The following is a 15,989-nucleotide window of genomic DNA, read 5'->3' as shown; positions in this document are numbered from 1 at the left end:
GACAAGAGCAGTATTAGCACTTACTAAGGATGAAAACAGGTACAATAATGAAAACTCCTGAGCGTGTGTTTTTCAAATTTAAAAATTAAAGCCTGAGGTTGTCATTCCTACAGCTTCTATTATTAAGGAAAAGTAGGAATTTTACAAAAAAAGGTGCAAAAACTCAACCTTGATTTCAAGCAAATGAGAATAACATCCCTTCAAAGTATTTGTTTACAGATAACATCAGTTAGACCTATATTTATATGACTAAGAGCACCCTTAATATGAACTTCAGGCGATTTGAAACATTTAGAACTATTAAAGAAAACAACACTTTGGCTTGTATACTGTCTTTGAAACTATTAATATTAACATTACTGATGAAATTTATGTCACAATAAGAGAACTATTTTTATTGCCTCTTTAAAATATGCAATTATACATTGTTTGTTCTGAAATCCCTGTAATGTATTGAAGAACAAACATAAACTGACTTTACTTCTACCTAGATTAACACTTCATATTTCTTTCTTATAAAACAAAAATAAGATCTCAACAAAACCTTTGCTTATAAACTGTTCAGCTCTAAAGAAAGAAAAAAAAGGTGTTACAGAGTTTCTTTTTTTTTTTTTTTTCCTCTACTGTATAGGACTACATTTTATTAGCAAGGGAGATATGAAATCATTTAAAAAATATGCTAGTATTAAATATTTATTCATTACTTAGACAGGAAAAGTCACATAATATCAGAGTTTAATTGCAAAGATTTACCTTGGTCAGAATTAAGAGTTACTCTACAAAAATGATTCCTTTAAAAAAATATTATGAGGATTTCAATAGGCTTTAATTTGTTAAGTTTTAAAACACCAGCATCTTAATGATACTTTTTGGGAAATTTTAATAAAAAAAATTTTTTGAATGTAGTCATTCAAAAGAAAGAACATTTCTAACATGCTTCCTTCCTCACAGTATTCCAACTTTGTTTTCAAAAATTTAACATAGTTCAGTTTTCCTTAAGTCTTGGCTGTGTCTGTGTAAAGACAACTGTTGGTAGATTTGTTCACTTGGGATTAGAACCCCTATATATTCAGGCACTGAAAGTAATAGCTGTTTGTGTGTAAGACTTGAAGGAATGTGTACAGCCTCTGAACACACAATTTGGAATCAATACATGTCTCATTCAGTCACTAATTTATATTAACTAATTTGTCTTAATTTTGTTCATGCTTAACAGCCCTATGCAGAAACAAAATAGCCACTTGCATAAAGCTTAGGAGGGCGTGCTTGGATCTACCAACTGACAGTTGCACAGCCTTGGACAAATTGCTCAGCATTTTTAAGCCTCAGTTTCTTCATCAGTAAAATAGAGATATTAATAGCATATCTTAGGGCTAGCACCATGCTTGGCCCAATGTGCTTAATGATAGCTATTATTAGAAGTCAATTCAAGTAAGGCATAACACTACGCCATATACATTTGCATTTTCAACAGGACAGTAGAAAGTCTTAAGTCAACAGCGTAAATCTCTAACTGTAGATTTTCAGGAAGTAGTGATTATAGGTATCTGAGGAATTAATGGAATGTTTTATTAGTGACTCTAAAATCACACTGCAGAGCTTTCTGACCATCGCATACCTCCTGTTGGCTTCAGTGACTTTATTGCTTCTGACTGCGTCTCCTTTTGCACTAGTCTCCTTCCTGGTGCAAAATGGCCAAGCACGTTCATGCACAATGGTCTTTGCCCTTGCTCTTCCTTCTGCCTAGAATGCTCCTCCCTGCATCATTTAGCGCCTACCTCTTTACATCATTCAGCTCTGCTGCAATATCACCTTTTCTCAGAGGCCTGGTTGGAGTGCTTTATCAAACTTGGCCACTCTCTATCCTTTACCCTGCTTTATTTTCATGTATAGCACTTATTGCTATTAAAGATCATGATTGATACAGTTACCTCTCTAATGAAAATGTAATTTCCATGAGTGTAAGCAATCTGTCATTTCGCTCACCAACAAACCCTCAAAATCTAGTACACCAACTACTGACCAGCATGTACTAAGACAGCCAGTAAATACTTGTTGAATGAATAGATGTTAGATTAGATGAATGCTTGTAACTCTAATTCTGATTCTATTGATTTCTTTCAAGTACTGTGTTGCATCTGGGTTTAAAGGAGAAGCCTCAGAAGTCACTGGATCACTTACAGAATGCCAAAGGGCTTCCATATTGCCAACTGTCTCTTTCTGTTATGACTGTAAATAGCGCAGGTAAGAGAGCGTGGGGCCCTGTGTCTGCCATCCTGCTTTTCTCCTGATATAAATACTTTCTGGGAACTTCCTCAGTGCCACCCTGCTGCTGGGGCTACAAAGATGAAAGGACATGAGCCCTATCCCTACGTTGCTTCTCTTAACCAGAGATTAGTCCCCTTGCTGATGCATTGTTTGTAACAGACATTTGGCATGTAATACATACTTGTAATGTCTTTACTATTCATTTACTTTCCAGATAAAGTATTTTTATGTTTTATAGTCCTTATACGAAAAGGAACTTAGTGAATAAGAACTATATATTTATATCTTCTTCTTAAAAAATTATCCACGGCACTGTAGAGAGTAATATTTATTATTTGGTCTTAATGATTATGACATCTAAAAAAAATCAAACATCACATTCTAACATATTAATTTGAAGCACTAAAGTTATTTATCTCTTCATTACTATGCATAACTTTTTAATTCTCCAGCTTTTAATTCCTGGAGAACAGGATTTAAGATTAATAGAGTTAGAAAGAAATGTTACTTATTTCCTCATAATATAATTGAATGAAAGAGATCATGAAAGGTCTATGAGGTTTCCAGCTTTCGAAGGCCATAGGTAGGTAGTTTAGATACATCAGTCAAAAGGGATGTTAGAACCCACAGCTCTCCATTCTTGCTACTAGAAGAGACTTAATGATAACTGATGACCCGTGGAAAAGAATTTAGCTCGTGGATTCTCTTAAAGCACTATGCTTGATAAACAGGTACTAACATTTGCTATCTAGACCAAAGTAGATATGTGGTAAAATAAGAGGATACTGGAAGGAAAAAGTTAGGAATGTTGTGAGGATAAATGGCCCAACTTTAAGAATACTGTGGTTTTAAAGCAGGCTTTCAAAAGGGGATTTAAAAAATTTCACATGTTGGGTTCTTCAGAGAGTCACAAAAGGTAAATGACTTCATTTTCCTTTCTTCATTCCCTTGGACTCACTCCAACTCTAAAGTAGCATGGAGCAATACTGATTCTCTCATTTAGCCTGCAACTGGAGATAGTAAAACTACCAAGGCAGACCTCTGCCTGGTTCCAACTGCGAACCAAGTATTGTGGAATGACATAAAGACACTCCTTTGTTAGGTGACTCATGCACACGCCTCAGAAAACGAAGCTGGGGCTAGCAGCTTTGCTTTCTACTGATCTATTTATATTTATCATGCAGAAAATAAGGAGAGCATAAAAAAATAATCTGACTATGAGATTTAGAAAACCTTGGTTTAAATGTCACTTTCTATTGTGTGTATTTTAAAATTTCAAATAGTTATTTTTTTGAAAGAAAATATCAAGAGTGGTGAGTACATGAACTATTTTAATTTTTTAGCAATAGTCTATAAGATTAAAATAGGACACTATAATGCTACGTTTTTTTGATGGTTTTATGATAAACTATGACTCAAGGTTTAATAAAAAGAAACATAAAGTTAAAAAATGAAAAGTATTTTAAGCTCTTGAAGTAACAGATAAAAACTTCTAGAGCAGAGGTCCCTGATCCGTCAACTGGAATTTAATACTTCTTTTGGGAGTCCACTCACCTATTCTGCTAAGGAACTTCCAGTATCCCTGAAGCCCTAACAACCAGAGATATGAACGTTTATACTCTCTCTAAACTCAGGGCTTGTATAGCTTAGTTAAAATAGAAAGCACTAACTTTTCACAAAAAGGTGGTGATATATCATTTGAAACAGTGGACTCTCAAATTGTATTCTCAGTAATCTAAAATTCTATGAATTGCTTCAGGAGTTTTGTAAATGTACAGTTTGAATTTCATTTTAATATTGTGATTTAAAATATGCACAGGGGAATTTATAGCCAATTTAGCATATATAAGTAAAACCACCAACCAGTGAACCCTCATTTATAGTTAGTAAATGCTATAAATGTTAACTTGTGAAATTAATTATAAAAGTCTTCATTTATATTTCATATATTGAATTTCAAAGAAAAATTTATTTTTAAAGAGAGTTGCTCTGTTAAAAACAAATCTGAAAATCTGACAGATGATGAAAATAAAAGAAGACCATTTTGTACCTGTCTGTATTTTACTGCCAAGCAAAATTGCCAGAAACTACGGTACATATAATAGTAAAATGTCAGTAAAAAATACTTTAACATGTTCTCAATAAGCCAATATTTTGAAAATTGTGACAAATACAAGTTTAATGTTGAGATGTGGCAAACTCTCTCTAGTCTATGAGGTAGACCAGGTAAGTACTTCTCATCTTTGCCAAAATTGTATCTACAGCAGGAAGGATTCAAATGCCTCCAAGAACAATATATACAAAAAACAAGAAAATATCCCAATATTCTGGTTTTGTTTGGAAAACATTTTAAGGTCTCTTGTATGTAATGTTATTAGGTTGGTGCAAAAGTAATTGTAGTTTAGAAGGTTAAAAATAATTGCAAAACTGCAATTACTTTTGCACCAACCTTATATTTTATGAAACACTATGCAAGTCTTTTCTGGCATCCAGTTTGAGAGTTACCAATTTGAATTTAGAGGAATCTCAGATATGTTCACTATTTTTACCACATGTCCTTTAAAAGGAAAGGAAGCAATATGAATACGGCAGTACCACCCTTTAAAACCACACGTGTAAAGGATACTCTTCACTATTCCGGATGTCAACTACCAGGAGCTTTGGTTTACTGGACTTTGTCTTCTTGGTGGGTGTTTTGAAGTGGCCTGTCACTGTGAGCTCACACAAGTCAATCAGATCTTCTGCTGAAATCCGGGGTGAAACCTCTGACTTTAGGTCATTTAATGGGATGGATTCTCTTGACTGAAAGAAATGTATAAACAACACAAAAATTGAGAATATTACAGAGGGACAAATTTTAGACAGTATAAAATAGCTTCAGGCTCTTCATTCACATCAATCACTATAGCATAAGGGAGAACAGGAAACTATCTTGCAGTCTACTGTGGAACTGTATTCCTTACTATTGAGGTTTACTTTTTGTACCAGTTGCACATATAGGAAAGCATTATTCTTGTGCCTACTACAAGCTCCTGGCTCAAGTGTGATAGAAACATCTGAGAAAGATTTTTCCTTATGAGGGTACTGTGTATCTTTAAAAACAGCTCTTTTAAGCACATTTATTTATTATTTTTTTAAAGTATAATCACTGTTGTCATGAATCACATTAATTACACTCTGGCAATATGACAAATTGCACTGTAGCTCAGTATACATACTAACTAAAGAAACTGGTTCTAATATATGTATTGGACTTCTATACAATAATTTATGTTATAAATAAATGGTTGAGTGGAAATTAGATTGTCAGAGATGAATGAAGAGCAACATAATGCTTTCTCGGATAGTAAACCAAATTGATATGAATCTTAAGCTGTGCAGGAGGTAAAATCAGACTCCAGACTATCAAACCGGTTGCTAGTCTAATGTGTCTGTTATCATGTTTCCCCGAAAATAAGACCTAGTCGGACCATCAGCTCTAATGCGTCTTTTGGAGCAAAAATTAATATAAGACCTGGTCTTATATTACATAAGACCTGATCTTTATATTATATTATATTATATTATATTATATTATATTATATTATATTATATTATATTATATTATGTTATGTTATACCTGGTCTTGTATTCAAATAAGATTGGGTTTTATATTAATTTTTGCTCCAAATGACACATTATTGCTGATGGTCCAGCTAGGTCTTATTTTGGGGGAAACACGGTATATGGCATAAGACTGATTCAGACTAAGGCCTGTTTACAGTTATTCTCCATGTTATTTAGTAGGCAGAAATGTTTTCTCCCCATAAAAGGTTAGGTAACACAACTCAACTCAATTCAACATAAATTTATTGAGCACCAGTAGTCACACTTGAAAACTTATTTAACATAATTTAAGAATTAAAAACTTTTAATATTCATTTGATTGAAAACATGGGGATTCAAAAGAAAAAATTATATACTTAATAAGTTTTCAAAATTGACTTTATCTCATTTACTCATTTTCTCTCTTTTCTAAATTCCATTGTAGAATTCCACATTTAGAATTTTCAGTTTAGAATTTCTAGGCAGGAGAGAATAAAGCATATGAATCACTTATCAAACATACTTGTTTTGAAAGAAAAAGTTTTCAGTTGGAGTTTGAATGTTAGCTCTTATCCTTCAGATTTCCCCTATGCCATAAATTCCTTGGTGGTAAAGCACTTGTTCTCTCACTTCATTATCTTTAAATAGAAATGGAAATTGCAAAGCTTTCTGGGTTTTGGCACTTAATAAAAAAAATAGGTATTACAAATTTTAATTTTTTTAATATTAGGAATTAAAGCTACTTAAACATTCTGAAATTAAAAGTGCTTCAGAAAGCTTACAGAGCTTTCAAATCAGCAAGGAATGCAATCAATGCTTCCATTTCCTTTTTCATTAGGTTACAATCTCTATAGGTATTTTTCCAGCCTTCACACCAAGTCGTACATTTAGGAAGATAAAATAAAGAATTTTTGATTACCCTAGTTCTGTTTTAATCATTCAGTGATGAATGCACATTTCAAACAGAGGTTTCATTTGAATGAAAGGTGTGCCATAGCTGATGAAGAGGATTTGACCAAAGTATCATCCATGAAGAACTGATTTAAGAAAGATTTGACCTTGGCATTGGTTCCAATCAAAGGCATCATAAATGAGGAGTTTTTCAAAGAAAAGAGCAATTGCTATGTAAATGGTAAGAAGAGAAGGAGGGAGGGATCACTGACAAATCCATAACTTTCCAAACTTTTCCCAAACTTTTGCAAGTATGCATCAGTAAAGAACTTTAATGTAATGCATACATGATCCTCTGCAAATTTTAGGATATTAGTAAATTAGATTTTGGACAAATCTTACTACTTTGCTTTATGAAGACAATAATGTTAAAAACTACAAAATGTAGTTTTTCTTTCAATAGTTTGATATGTGATTTTACTATTGATTGTATAAGTTTCACTTAGAGGCATAAAAATAAAACTTTCTTTGTACAAATTTTATCTCATTTAGCACCACTGATATTGACATTTTCCCACGTGATGCGGCTTTCATATTCATGGAACTTTATGGACAATTTAGAATATAACTATAGAACGACTCTGAAAACATTATTAATTTACCAACTCTGCCCAAAAACCTTTATATACAATGCATATTAAGTTTAGATGTCCAAGTATTACAACCAATTTGTCTGAGAACTCCTTTTCTTAAAAAATCATATTCTATTGCCAACTTAGAGTCAGTACTTATTTAGCAGTGTTACTGACAAAAATCATTTCCCAGTAGAATGGGCGCTCTGAATGACTATCTGGATGTATTAGTGAGAATACTAACCAAACACGCAAATTTTGGTAAGAAGTCAGACATTTTGCTGTGTCCACTAAACTATTGGGAGAATAATTCTGTTATGATTCTTAAGAGTGTGAAATTGTAGACTTTTAATAAGAGTATGCCTGTATACCCTTATGCTGCATATGTAACCAACAACTATAAGGGTCTAACTATATATACACTTATGTTTCATATGTAAAATCCCCTAAATAACTATAAAGGCATTTTAACTGTGAGAATGCACGGCTGACATCTAGAACATTTCTCCCATATTTTCTGTCATGGATTCTGGCACTAACTAACTTCAACCTAGTTACCCAAGACAGAAATCTGAAAATCATCACAGACACTTCCTTCTTCCTTATTCCCATCTAACATAGCCCCAAGTTCCAGCAAAACATCTCTCAAATCTATTTCCTGATTCACTGCCCTATTTCAGGGCTTTATCATCTCTTACATGAACTATAGAAGCTGTCTGTCTCTCTCTCCATCCCTTTATCTCTGCTTCTCTCTCTACCTAAAGTCATCCTTCTAATCTATCTTCCAAATGCCATTTGAGTTAAAAATAAAAATCTGGTCAAGTAACTTTTATAATTAGAAACACCTCAGTGGTTTCTAGGCAATGATAGAATGAAATCCCAATTCCTTAGTACAGCACAGAAAACCTTTTATGGACTGATCTATGTCTACCGCCGGCAGGAGATCAGAGGCTTTACAGTCAGACTACCTGGACCCAAAGCTTGGCCACCCCACTTATCATGGTGTGACTCTGGGTATGGTATGTAACCTCTCTGTCTCATTTCTTCATCTGTAAAGTGGGGGAACAGTTACATGAACCCTCCTGGGCTTGTAAGGATTAAATGAGTTAATCTATATGAAGTATTTAGATTGGTGTCTCTCACACTGCAAGAGTTCAGTGAGTGCTTGCTATCTTCACCTCTATTCTCGCCCCTCACCACCTTGTATTGTATGATTCGGCATTAGCAGACTACTTGCCTTCCCACAGCACAGTGCCTTGTCCGTGTTATTTTCTTTGCTTAGGATGCAACACCTTGTCCATATTAGGAATCCCCGCTCACCTTTCAAGCATCAGCTCAAACATTATTCTCTGCAAACAAAGCCTTTATTTTTAACTCCTGACAGACTCATTTAGTTTCTCTTCTGTGTCCCTACAGGTATCTGTACACATGTTTATTATAACGGGATTATTCATGTCCCATTAGACTGAAGGCTCCTCAAGGAAAAGGAAAATGGCTTTTACTCCTATTATTTCCCCAGGACCCAGGACACTACCACACACATAAAAGGTATTAAAATATATTTGTTGAATATAAATGAATTAAAATAATATTTATAAATCTTCTATTACTTTTCTTGAATAACTTTGTGGTATGGGGTATGTATGTACTCCCAAAACAACTTATGTATACTTCCATCATAGTAATTATTATATTTGTGATATATTGTCTGTTTCTCCATTTGACTTACAATCTCCCTGAATGCAGGTTCTGTGCCTTTTCACCTCTTTATCTCCAAAAGCTAGCACAACGTCTGGCACAGAGAATCTTAATAGCTATTTAAATGTGTGGGTAAGTAAAATAAAATGAATGAATGAATGAAAATATGATTAAATATTGCTACAGAGCAGAATCTATTCTTATGTCTGGATTATTAGACTAAGTCTTCAAGGAGGGCAACACATCAGATTCTCTCTAGCCTCTGGGCACTGTGACGGTTAACCAAGAACACTGAAATCTGTATCTGCCTCAGTAATTTTTCACAGTCATCTTCCCTTTCCTTAGCTGAAAATTGAAGATGACAGTTGCTACTATATAAAGCTTGCAAAATATACTCTAATTAATTGAAAGAAGTTAGGTGAATATAAAGAAGGCAAAAACTAAACAAACACAAAAACAAACTATCCTTAGGAAAATAGACAAAATCATTTAGTGATAATAAATATATTAATGAAAGGAAAAATAGACAAACACTAGAGTTGACGTTTTGGGGAAAATCAATAAAACTGGAAAATCTGTATATGAACTATATTATGCGTGATTAGAAATGAGAAATGAGTATAAACATGCTTTTACATTCTTTTTCTTTCCCATTTCTAATTATACATAAAGAATATAAGCATGTAAAATATTTGAAAATAATAATATAATACTATGTACAAGTCTATATTATTAAATTGATTCTATATATTCCCAAGAGTAGAAAATCTGAATATACTTGTATATCTATAGAACTAAGTTGAACTGAAAAGAATGATATGTGGTGTGTGTACGACTATTTAAAAGTCACAGAAAATCTGAATAGACTTTGTAAACACAAGTAAAATTTTTAAATTTTCAAATGATTACTTTGAAGAAAGGTGCCCAATACATTTTTTTCCCCTAATTTTTATGTCACTTTCAAAAACAGGGAATCCTTATGCTATATTAACTATTCCAAGGCAAAGAAAACACTGAAAAGTGCCCCAGGCCATTTTATGAAACTACCTTAACCTAATACTTAAATCTGACAAAGATAGCACTAAACACACACACACACCCCCCAATATTCCATGACTATAGAATGAAATAGCAATTTAAAAAAAATGAAATACTATGACAAAGTAGAGCATAGTCTAGGAATACGGATGGTTCAATATTGGGACAATTTAAAAAATAATTAATCATCTTTAATCAGTCAAAAGGTACAAAGTATGTAATCATCACTATAGGTGACATAAAGCCATATATAATAAAACTTTACATTTATTCCCAATTTTAGAAAAAGAAAAACTCACGGTAAAAATCAGAAGGAAAGTTAATTAGAATGGTGAAAGATGTTCTTTAAGACAGATTTTCTTTGTCTCAAATATTTGGCATTCTACTTGATGAACCACAGAGGCAGACTTATTAAAATAAAAATGCAGAAATATAGGTATCAGCATTATTATTTATTATCGTTATGGAAGTTGCTATGGAAACAAAAAGAAAAATAAATAAGGGTATAAATACCGGAGAAGAAGAAATAAGTTATTATTTACTTTTAGATGATATAATAGTGTTAGAAAATACAAAATAATGGGGAAAAATCCAATGAAACTCGTAGGAATTTGGTAAGGTTTTAGTTACAACATACATACAACAAAGTCATTAGCTTTTCTATATGGCAGTAGTAGCAAGTCTGAAAACACAATGGACAAAAAAGCTTTCACTCATAACATAAAAATATTCCTCCAAAATAAAATATTTAGAAATAAGTGGATTACATTTAAAGAAAACAAAATATTTTTGTGGTGCACATTTGAAAAACTGAGAGACCTAAGATGTTATGTGGAAAGATTCAATATTACAAGAACTTTATTTTCACTCAGAGCAATGTATTAATACATTACAATTTTATGAAACTCCTGAAAAGGATCTTTTTTTCCCCCACAATTTTGAAATATAAATTCTGAAGTTCATTTGATACATTAAATAGGTGAAAATATAAGAAAAATATTGAAAAATAATAAAATACATCATAATATATCAAAACTATAAAATTAACACTGTACGGTACTGTGCCTGAAGAGACTAAAAGATTAACAGGACCGAATAGGATGCACAGAAACAGACTCAAAAACATACAATGTATTTGATAAGAGAATAGGTACGACGCCATGTCAAATCACTAGGGGAAAGGATTTATTATTTACACGATAGTGTTGGAGTAACTTCTTAACTGAAAGAAAATAAAATTATGTTTCTACCTTACACTATACAGCAAAATGATGTATAGGTGTAACAAAGAATTATGTGTAAAAAGTGGAATCACAAAAGGATGAGAAAATGTATTGTTGTTTAGAAATATTTATAAACATACAGGAAAAGGTGAACTTTTAAATAAGATTTATATATGTGAAAAATAAAAACTTAAGATCCATTTATACAGAGGGTGTAAAAAACTGTATACATATTTTAAGAAAGGAAAAACATGTTAAAATAGTAATACTCAATATATATATCGATAACAAAAGATGAATACAAGTTATGTTTTACTTCTGCAATTACAAGAGGTGCTCAAAGTGGTTACCATCAGTGTAATTTTAATACAGTTTTTTTCCCTTCTTAAAATGTGTATACATTATTTTGGCACCCTCTGTATATAAAGAACTTTTAATCAATGAGATAAATCAATAAGAAAAAACATCTGCTTAGTTAAAAAACAATGGAGGAGATGTTGGCATATACTTAACAAAAGAAACAAAACTAGGTAATAATGCTTTTTTTTTTACCTCACTAATAATCACAGAAATATAGAAACATATTCACAATCACAGATATACTACAAGGAGGTAAGTGTTCTGATGGCTTCTGTTTGCCCTTCCAGATTCACTGTCCACTGCTTTCCACCTTGCTCTCTGCTCTAAGAGGCAATCTTTGGACTCCATCCAGAGGGACCCTAGGAGCTCTGGCTTTCAAGTGGGTACAAACAATAGGGGCATTGAAGACCTTTATTTCCCTAGCTCCCTACCTGAGAGGTCACCTTGGCCTGGCTGTATTTGTTGATCAAAGGTTCCTCTCAAAATGGCCTTCTCTACCTGCTTCTCTTTATGTTCCGGTAACCTCTTTCTGCCTCATCCCTTTCGGCCTTTGGGTAAATATAGGGCTGTAACTACTAATAGCTATAATTTGCTGCATTATCTCTTGTATTTTTGCCAACATTCCACTATTATCTATGTAGTTATATTTTTCTGTAAATAAAACATTCTTGAATTATCCTACTTTAAGTGTACCACCTTTTGCTGTTGGTTGAATACCGACAGTAAGGGTGTAGGGAAGAACTCTAAAATACACATTTTAAATATTTGAATCAAAATAAACTTTCTGGAGAAACAAATGGTAACATGTATTAAAAACTTTCAAATATGCACAGCTTTGTGTAAATATGCACAGAACTTGTGGCATATTCACTATTATAAGTAATCAGATGTGGCACTAGAAAACATGTAGTGATGTTAAAGAAAAGCAATCAAATCACTATTATTCTTAAATTAAGATAAAATTTAAAAATTATAAAAAAGAGATCAGCAAGCGGGTAGGCTTTCATGCATTAAAGTTTGGAAAGGTGACACACAAAAGTTAATACAGACAATTGGATAAACATTTTTGATATTCACTGAAATGTTTCATTGGTAAGGACTCCTCTCCCTTTTGCATGAAGAAATATTTGAATAAACTTGTTTGTTCATCTCTTCATCAAACATACTAAGAATTTAGAGAAAAGGGCCAGTTGGCTACATGGAAAATATTTAATATACTTTTCCAAACTTCTAGTAACACAAATGTAAATTGCGTCATCATCACTAAATAATTATAATATTTTTTCCTAGTTTAACATAAAAGTGAAAATCATTTAGTAGATTACTGCCTAAAATGGCTGGTATTTTTCTTAGCAATAATTTTGTTTATGAGTAATATATTTTGATCCTGCATTCAGAATCAACTCCATATGTGATCATACTTATAATATATGCACATCAGTAGGTTAAAAATAAAACAACAAACATCCCTCCTTATGGATGAAAGCAGTTTTCATATAATATGCTTGTGTGTGTGTGTGTGTGTGTGTGTGTGCATGCATGCATTTAGGGGTAAATGAAAGAGAGAGAAAAAAATCTTAATATAAAAAATTACCTCTTTAAGGCCATTTGGAAATCAAGGATTCCAAAAGATATTTACAGTGCACCTTGGCATGAAGAAGGCCAGTGTGGGGCCTTCGGGAGATACATCATAGATTTGATAGTTTCTGGCAGCTTTTGAGTGTTTTTCCCAGGGACAGGATGACCTCGGAATGTCTATACAATAGGTTCTTTGCATGAATTTAAACTCTCTTCACTTTAGAAACAACGTAACATTTATTAAATATCTACTTTACAATTCAGGAACTTAAAATAAAGCAGCACAGACAGTGACATACATTGTATGTATTTTTTATAGAGAGGGATCTATTTGAATTTTGAGCAAAACTAATTTTAAACACTATTAAATTTCACTGAATAATCGGAATCAGAACACTAAGTGGAATACTTAAAAATAATCTAAAAGAAAGGTGGAATATGAATCAGAAAGTATAAAAAACAAAAGTAGGCTGCTTACGAGGCAGGGAAGATCACAGGACTAACCATGCATTAAATAATGTGTGCTTTAACACAATAAATGTACACTTTCTCTTGAGGACAACTTGTGAAATTCAAATATGTCTTTCAAGTGACATATGTTTCTAGGAGGGGGTTTAGATGGTTTAGATCAATGTAAACATGCAGATAACTCAGAGCCAGGTACATCAACAGCTTAAATTTCTTACTTTCTCTTGTATCTAACATAGCAAGCAATAGAGCCTTGCCCAGAGAAAGTCCTCAAGTGTTTGAGAACTAATACATGCATGTGTAACAGGATGCTGAGTGATGCTGTGCCTGTGTTGAGACAAAAAGGCTCTAATATGCTACCAAATAATAGAAGCTACCAACAAATCTCCAGCAACTCCTCCAAGACTAACTGAGAAGGGACAGAAGTGACTCTACTACTTCCAACTATCACCCCACCATCCCCTTTCCTCTCAGCCTATGAAAGGACTTTAGTAGGGGGTGGGTATCAACTCTATAGGGAATAGTGCTCAAGACAAAATGTATCTCCCTTCCCATCCCATGGGGTAGAGGAGCAAGTGTTCCAGGACACTCAAATGTCCCCCTCACAAGGCACATAAAGGGGCGTGCCCAAGACAATCATACGCAGAGACTGGGCATACCTCCAAGAAGGCGTGGCCAACATTCGTTTGGAAGTACAATGTATGTCTGCTTACACAGAAGACTAATTCATCTGTTGTGTACTTCTCTGAGCAGGAAGGAAGTCGGCAGACATGGCAATGCTGACAGAGCGGGGAGTAGACACTTACCTTCTCTGACCTTAAGTTCTTAAGTTATGTAGTGAGAATAATGACACTTGCCTCATTTACCTCATAAATTTACTCTGAGGATCAATTGGTATAATAGATATAATAGTGTAGACTGTAGATCTTTATATCTTTATATAAAATAAGTTGTCATGAAAAGTCGGCTCCTTTGTGAAGCAACTTCAATTTCTTGATAAAGTCATCTTATCATGGTCTAAATTTCGAATAAATCATCAATTAATGAGTATTTAATGAACTAGCCTGTGCTGGCCATCTCTAGAGAGGTAAAATATCAAAAGTGCACAATCTGGTTGGAAAGGCAAGACTAAAATAAACAAACCGGTAATAAACCTATACAATAACAACAGAAAAGATTATGTAGTGCTTACCATGTGCACTTGACATACATGAATTCAAAATTTAAGTCTCACAACAATCCCAGGATGTAGGTTTCATTATTTTGCTTATCTTATAGGTGAGGAATCCAGGCACAGAGAGGTTCAATAACTTACCAAAGGCCATATATCAGTAATTAACTGAGCCAGGGTTCAAATTTGGTCAGTCAGGCTCTGGAGTCTGAGCTCCTAACCATATTATTATACTGCCCCTACTGTAAGAGTTCACGTACGGAATCGCAGGTATATACTATGACAATTCAGAGAAAGGAAGAAAAGAATATGGGCAGAAGTAGGTAGCAAAACATAGGTGGAGTAAGTGGCACTTGATTCAGAAAAATCAGTAGGGTTTAGAAAAGTCGAAAAGAGAAAGAAGTGTGTTGCATAAGTGGATTATTGTAAAAGTCCTGAAGTGTGAATGCTGAGCAAGGAAACACTGCACAAAAATTATTGAATACCTACTAGGTACCGTGCATTGTGCTTGGGACACGATCATGAACAAAACAAACATGTTCTTGTAGAACTCACAGTCAGAGGGTGTGAGAGAGATAATGGAGAGTATTCTTACTGAGCTGAGTACCTACCCAGGGATTGGAGGGAAGTAGCACTGAGTAGGTAAAGGGACACATCATGAGGCTCTGAAAGACAGAGAAGCTCGAGGATGTAAGAAACAGAGAAGTACTGTAGGATTTTTGAAGGAATGTGTTGCATGGGAGTAGCAGTATCTTAGAAAGATTACTTTGCTGTATCTTAAAGGATGAAGTAGAGATGGGGAAAATGACAAACAGAAAGACTTGTTAGAAAGTAAATTTTATGAAGATCTAGATTAAGTGACAACACTGGAAATTGAGAGCTTTGCTCTATTCATTATCTTCTTTTTTCCTTCGGTCTTTCCCTTTCCACGATTTTTCTTTCGCTTACAAATACATCTAATATTCTCCCATCCACAGTGAAAGATAAATTAAAACAATAAATAGTAAATAATAAAATTACTCTCCCAGGGGTGGGTGCTTCCCTAGCTGCTATGCCTCTACCTTCTCATCTCTACAT

The 15,989-nt window shown here is 33.6% G+C and overlaps 1 protein-coding gene across 5 annotated transcripts in view; it reads right to left on the bottom strand.

The window, feature by feature from the left end:
- Nucleotides 1-15,989, bottom strand: part of TBCK (TBC1 domain containing kinase) — a 178,789-nt gene that overhangs the window by 30,828 nt on the left and 131,972 nt on the right. For all 5 annotated transcript variants that reach the window (XM_019738922.2, XM_019738920.2, XM_019738921.2 and 2 more), the window contains one exon: nucleotides 4,895-5,070. In XM_019738922.2, coding sequence (XP_019594481.2) covers nucleotides 4,895-5,070 — 176 coding nt within the window. The remainder of the gene's footprint in view (nucleotides 1-4,894; nucleotides 5,071-15,989) is intronic.

This window comes from Rhinolophus sinicus, linkage group LG02 (genome assembly GCF_036562045.2).
Source record: "Rhinolophus sinicus isolate RSC01 linkage group LG02, ASM3656204v1, whole genome shotgun sequence".
Classification (NCBI taxonomy): domain Eukaryota; kingdom Metazoa; phylum Chordata; class Mammalia; order Chiroptera; family Rhinolophidae; genus Rhinolophus; species Rhinolophus sinicus.
This window is presented reverse-complemented; position numbering and strand designations above follow the sequence as displayed.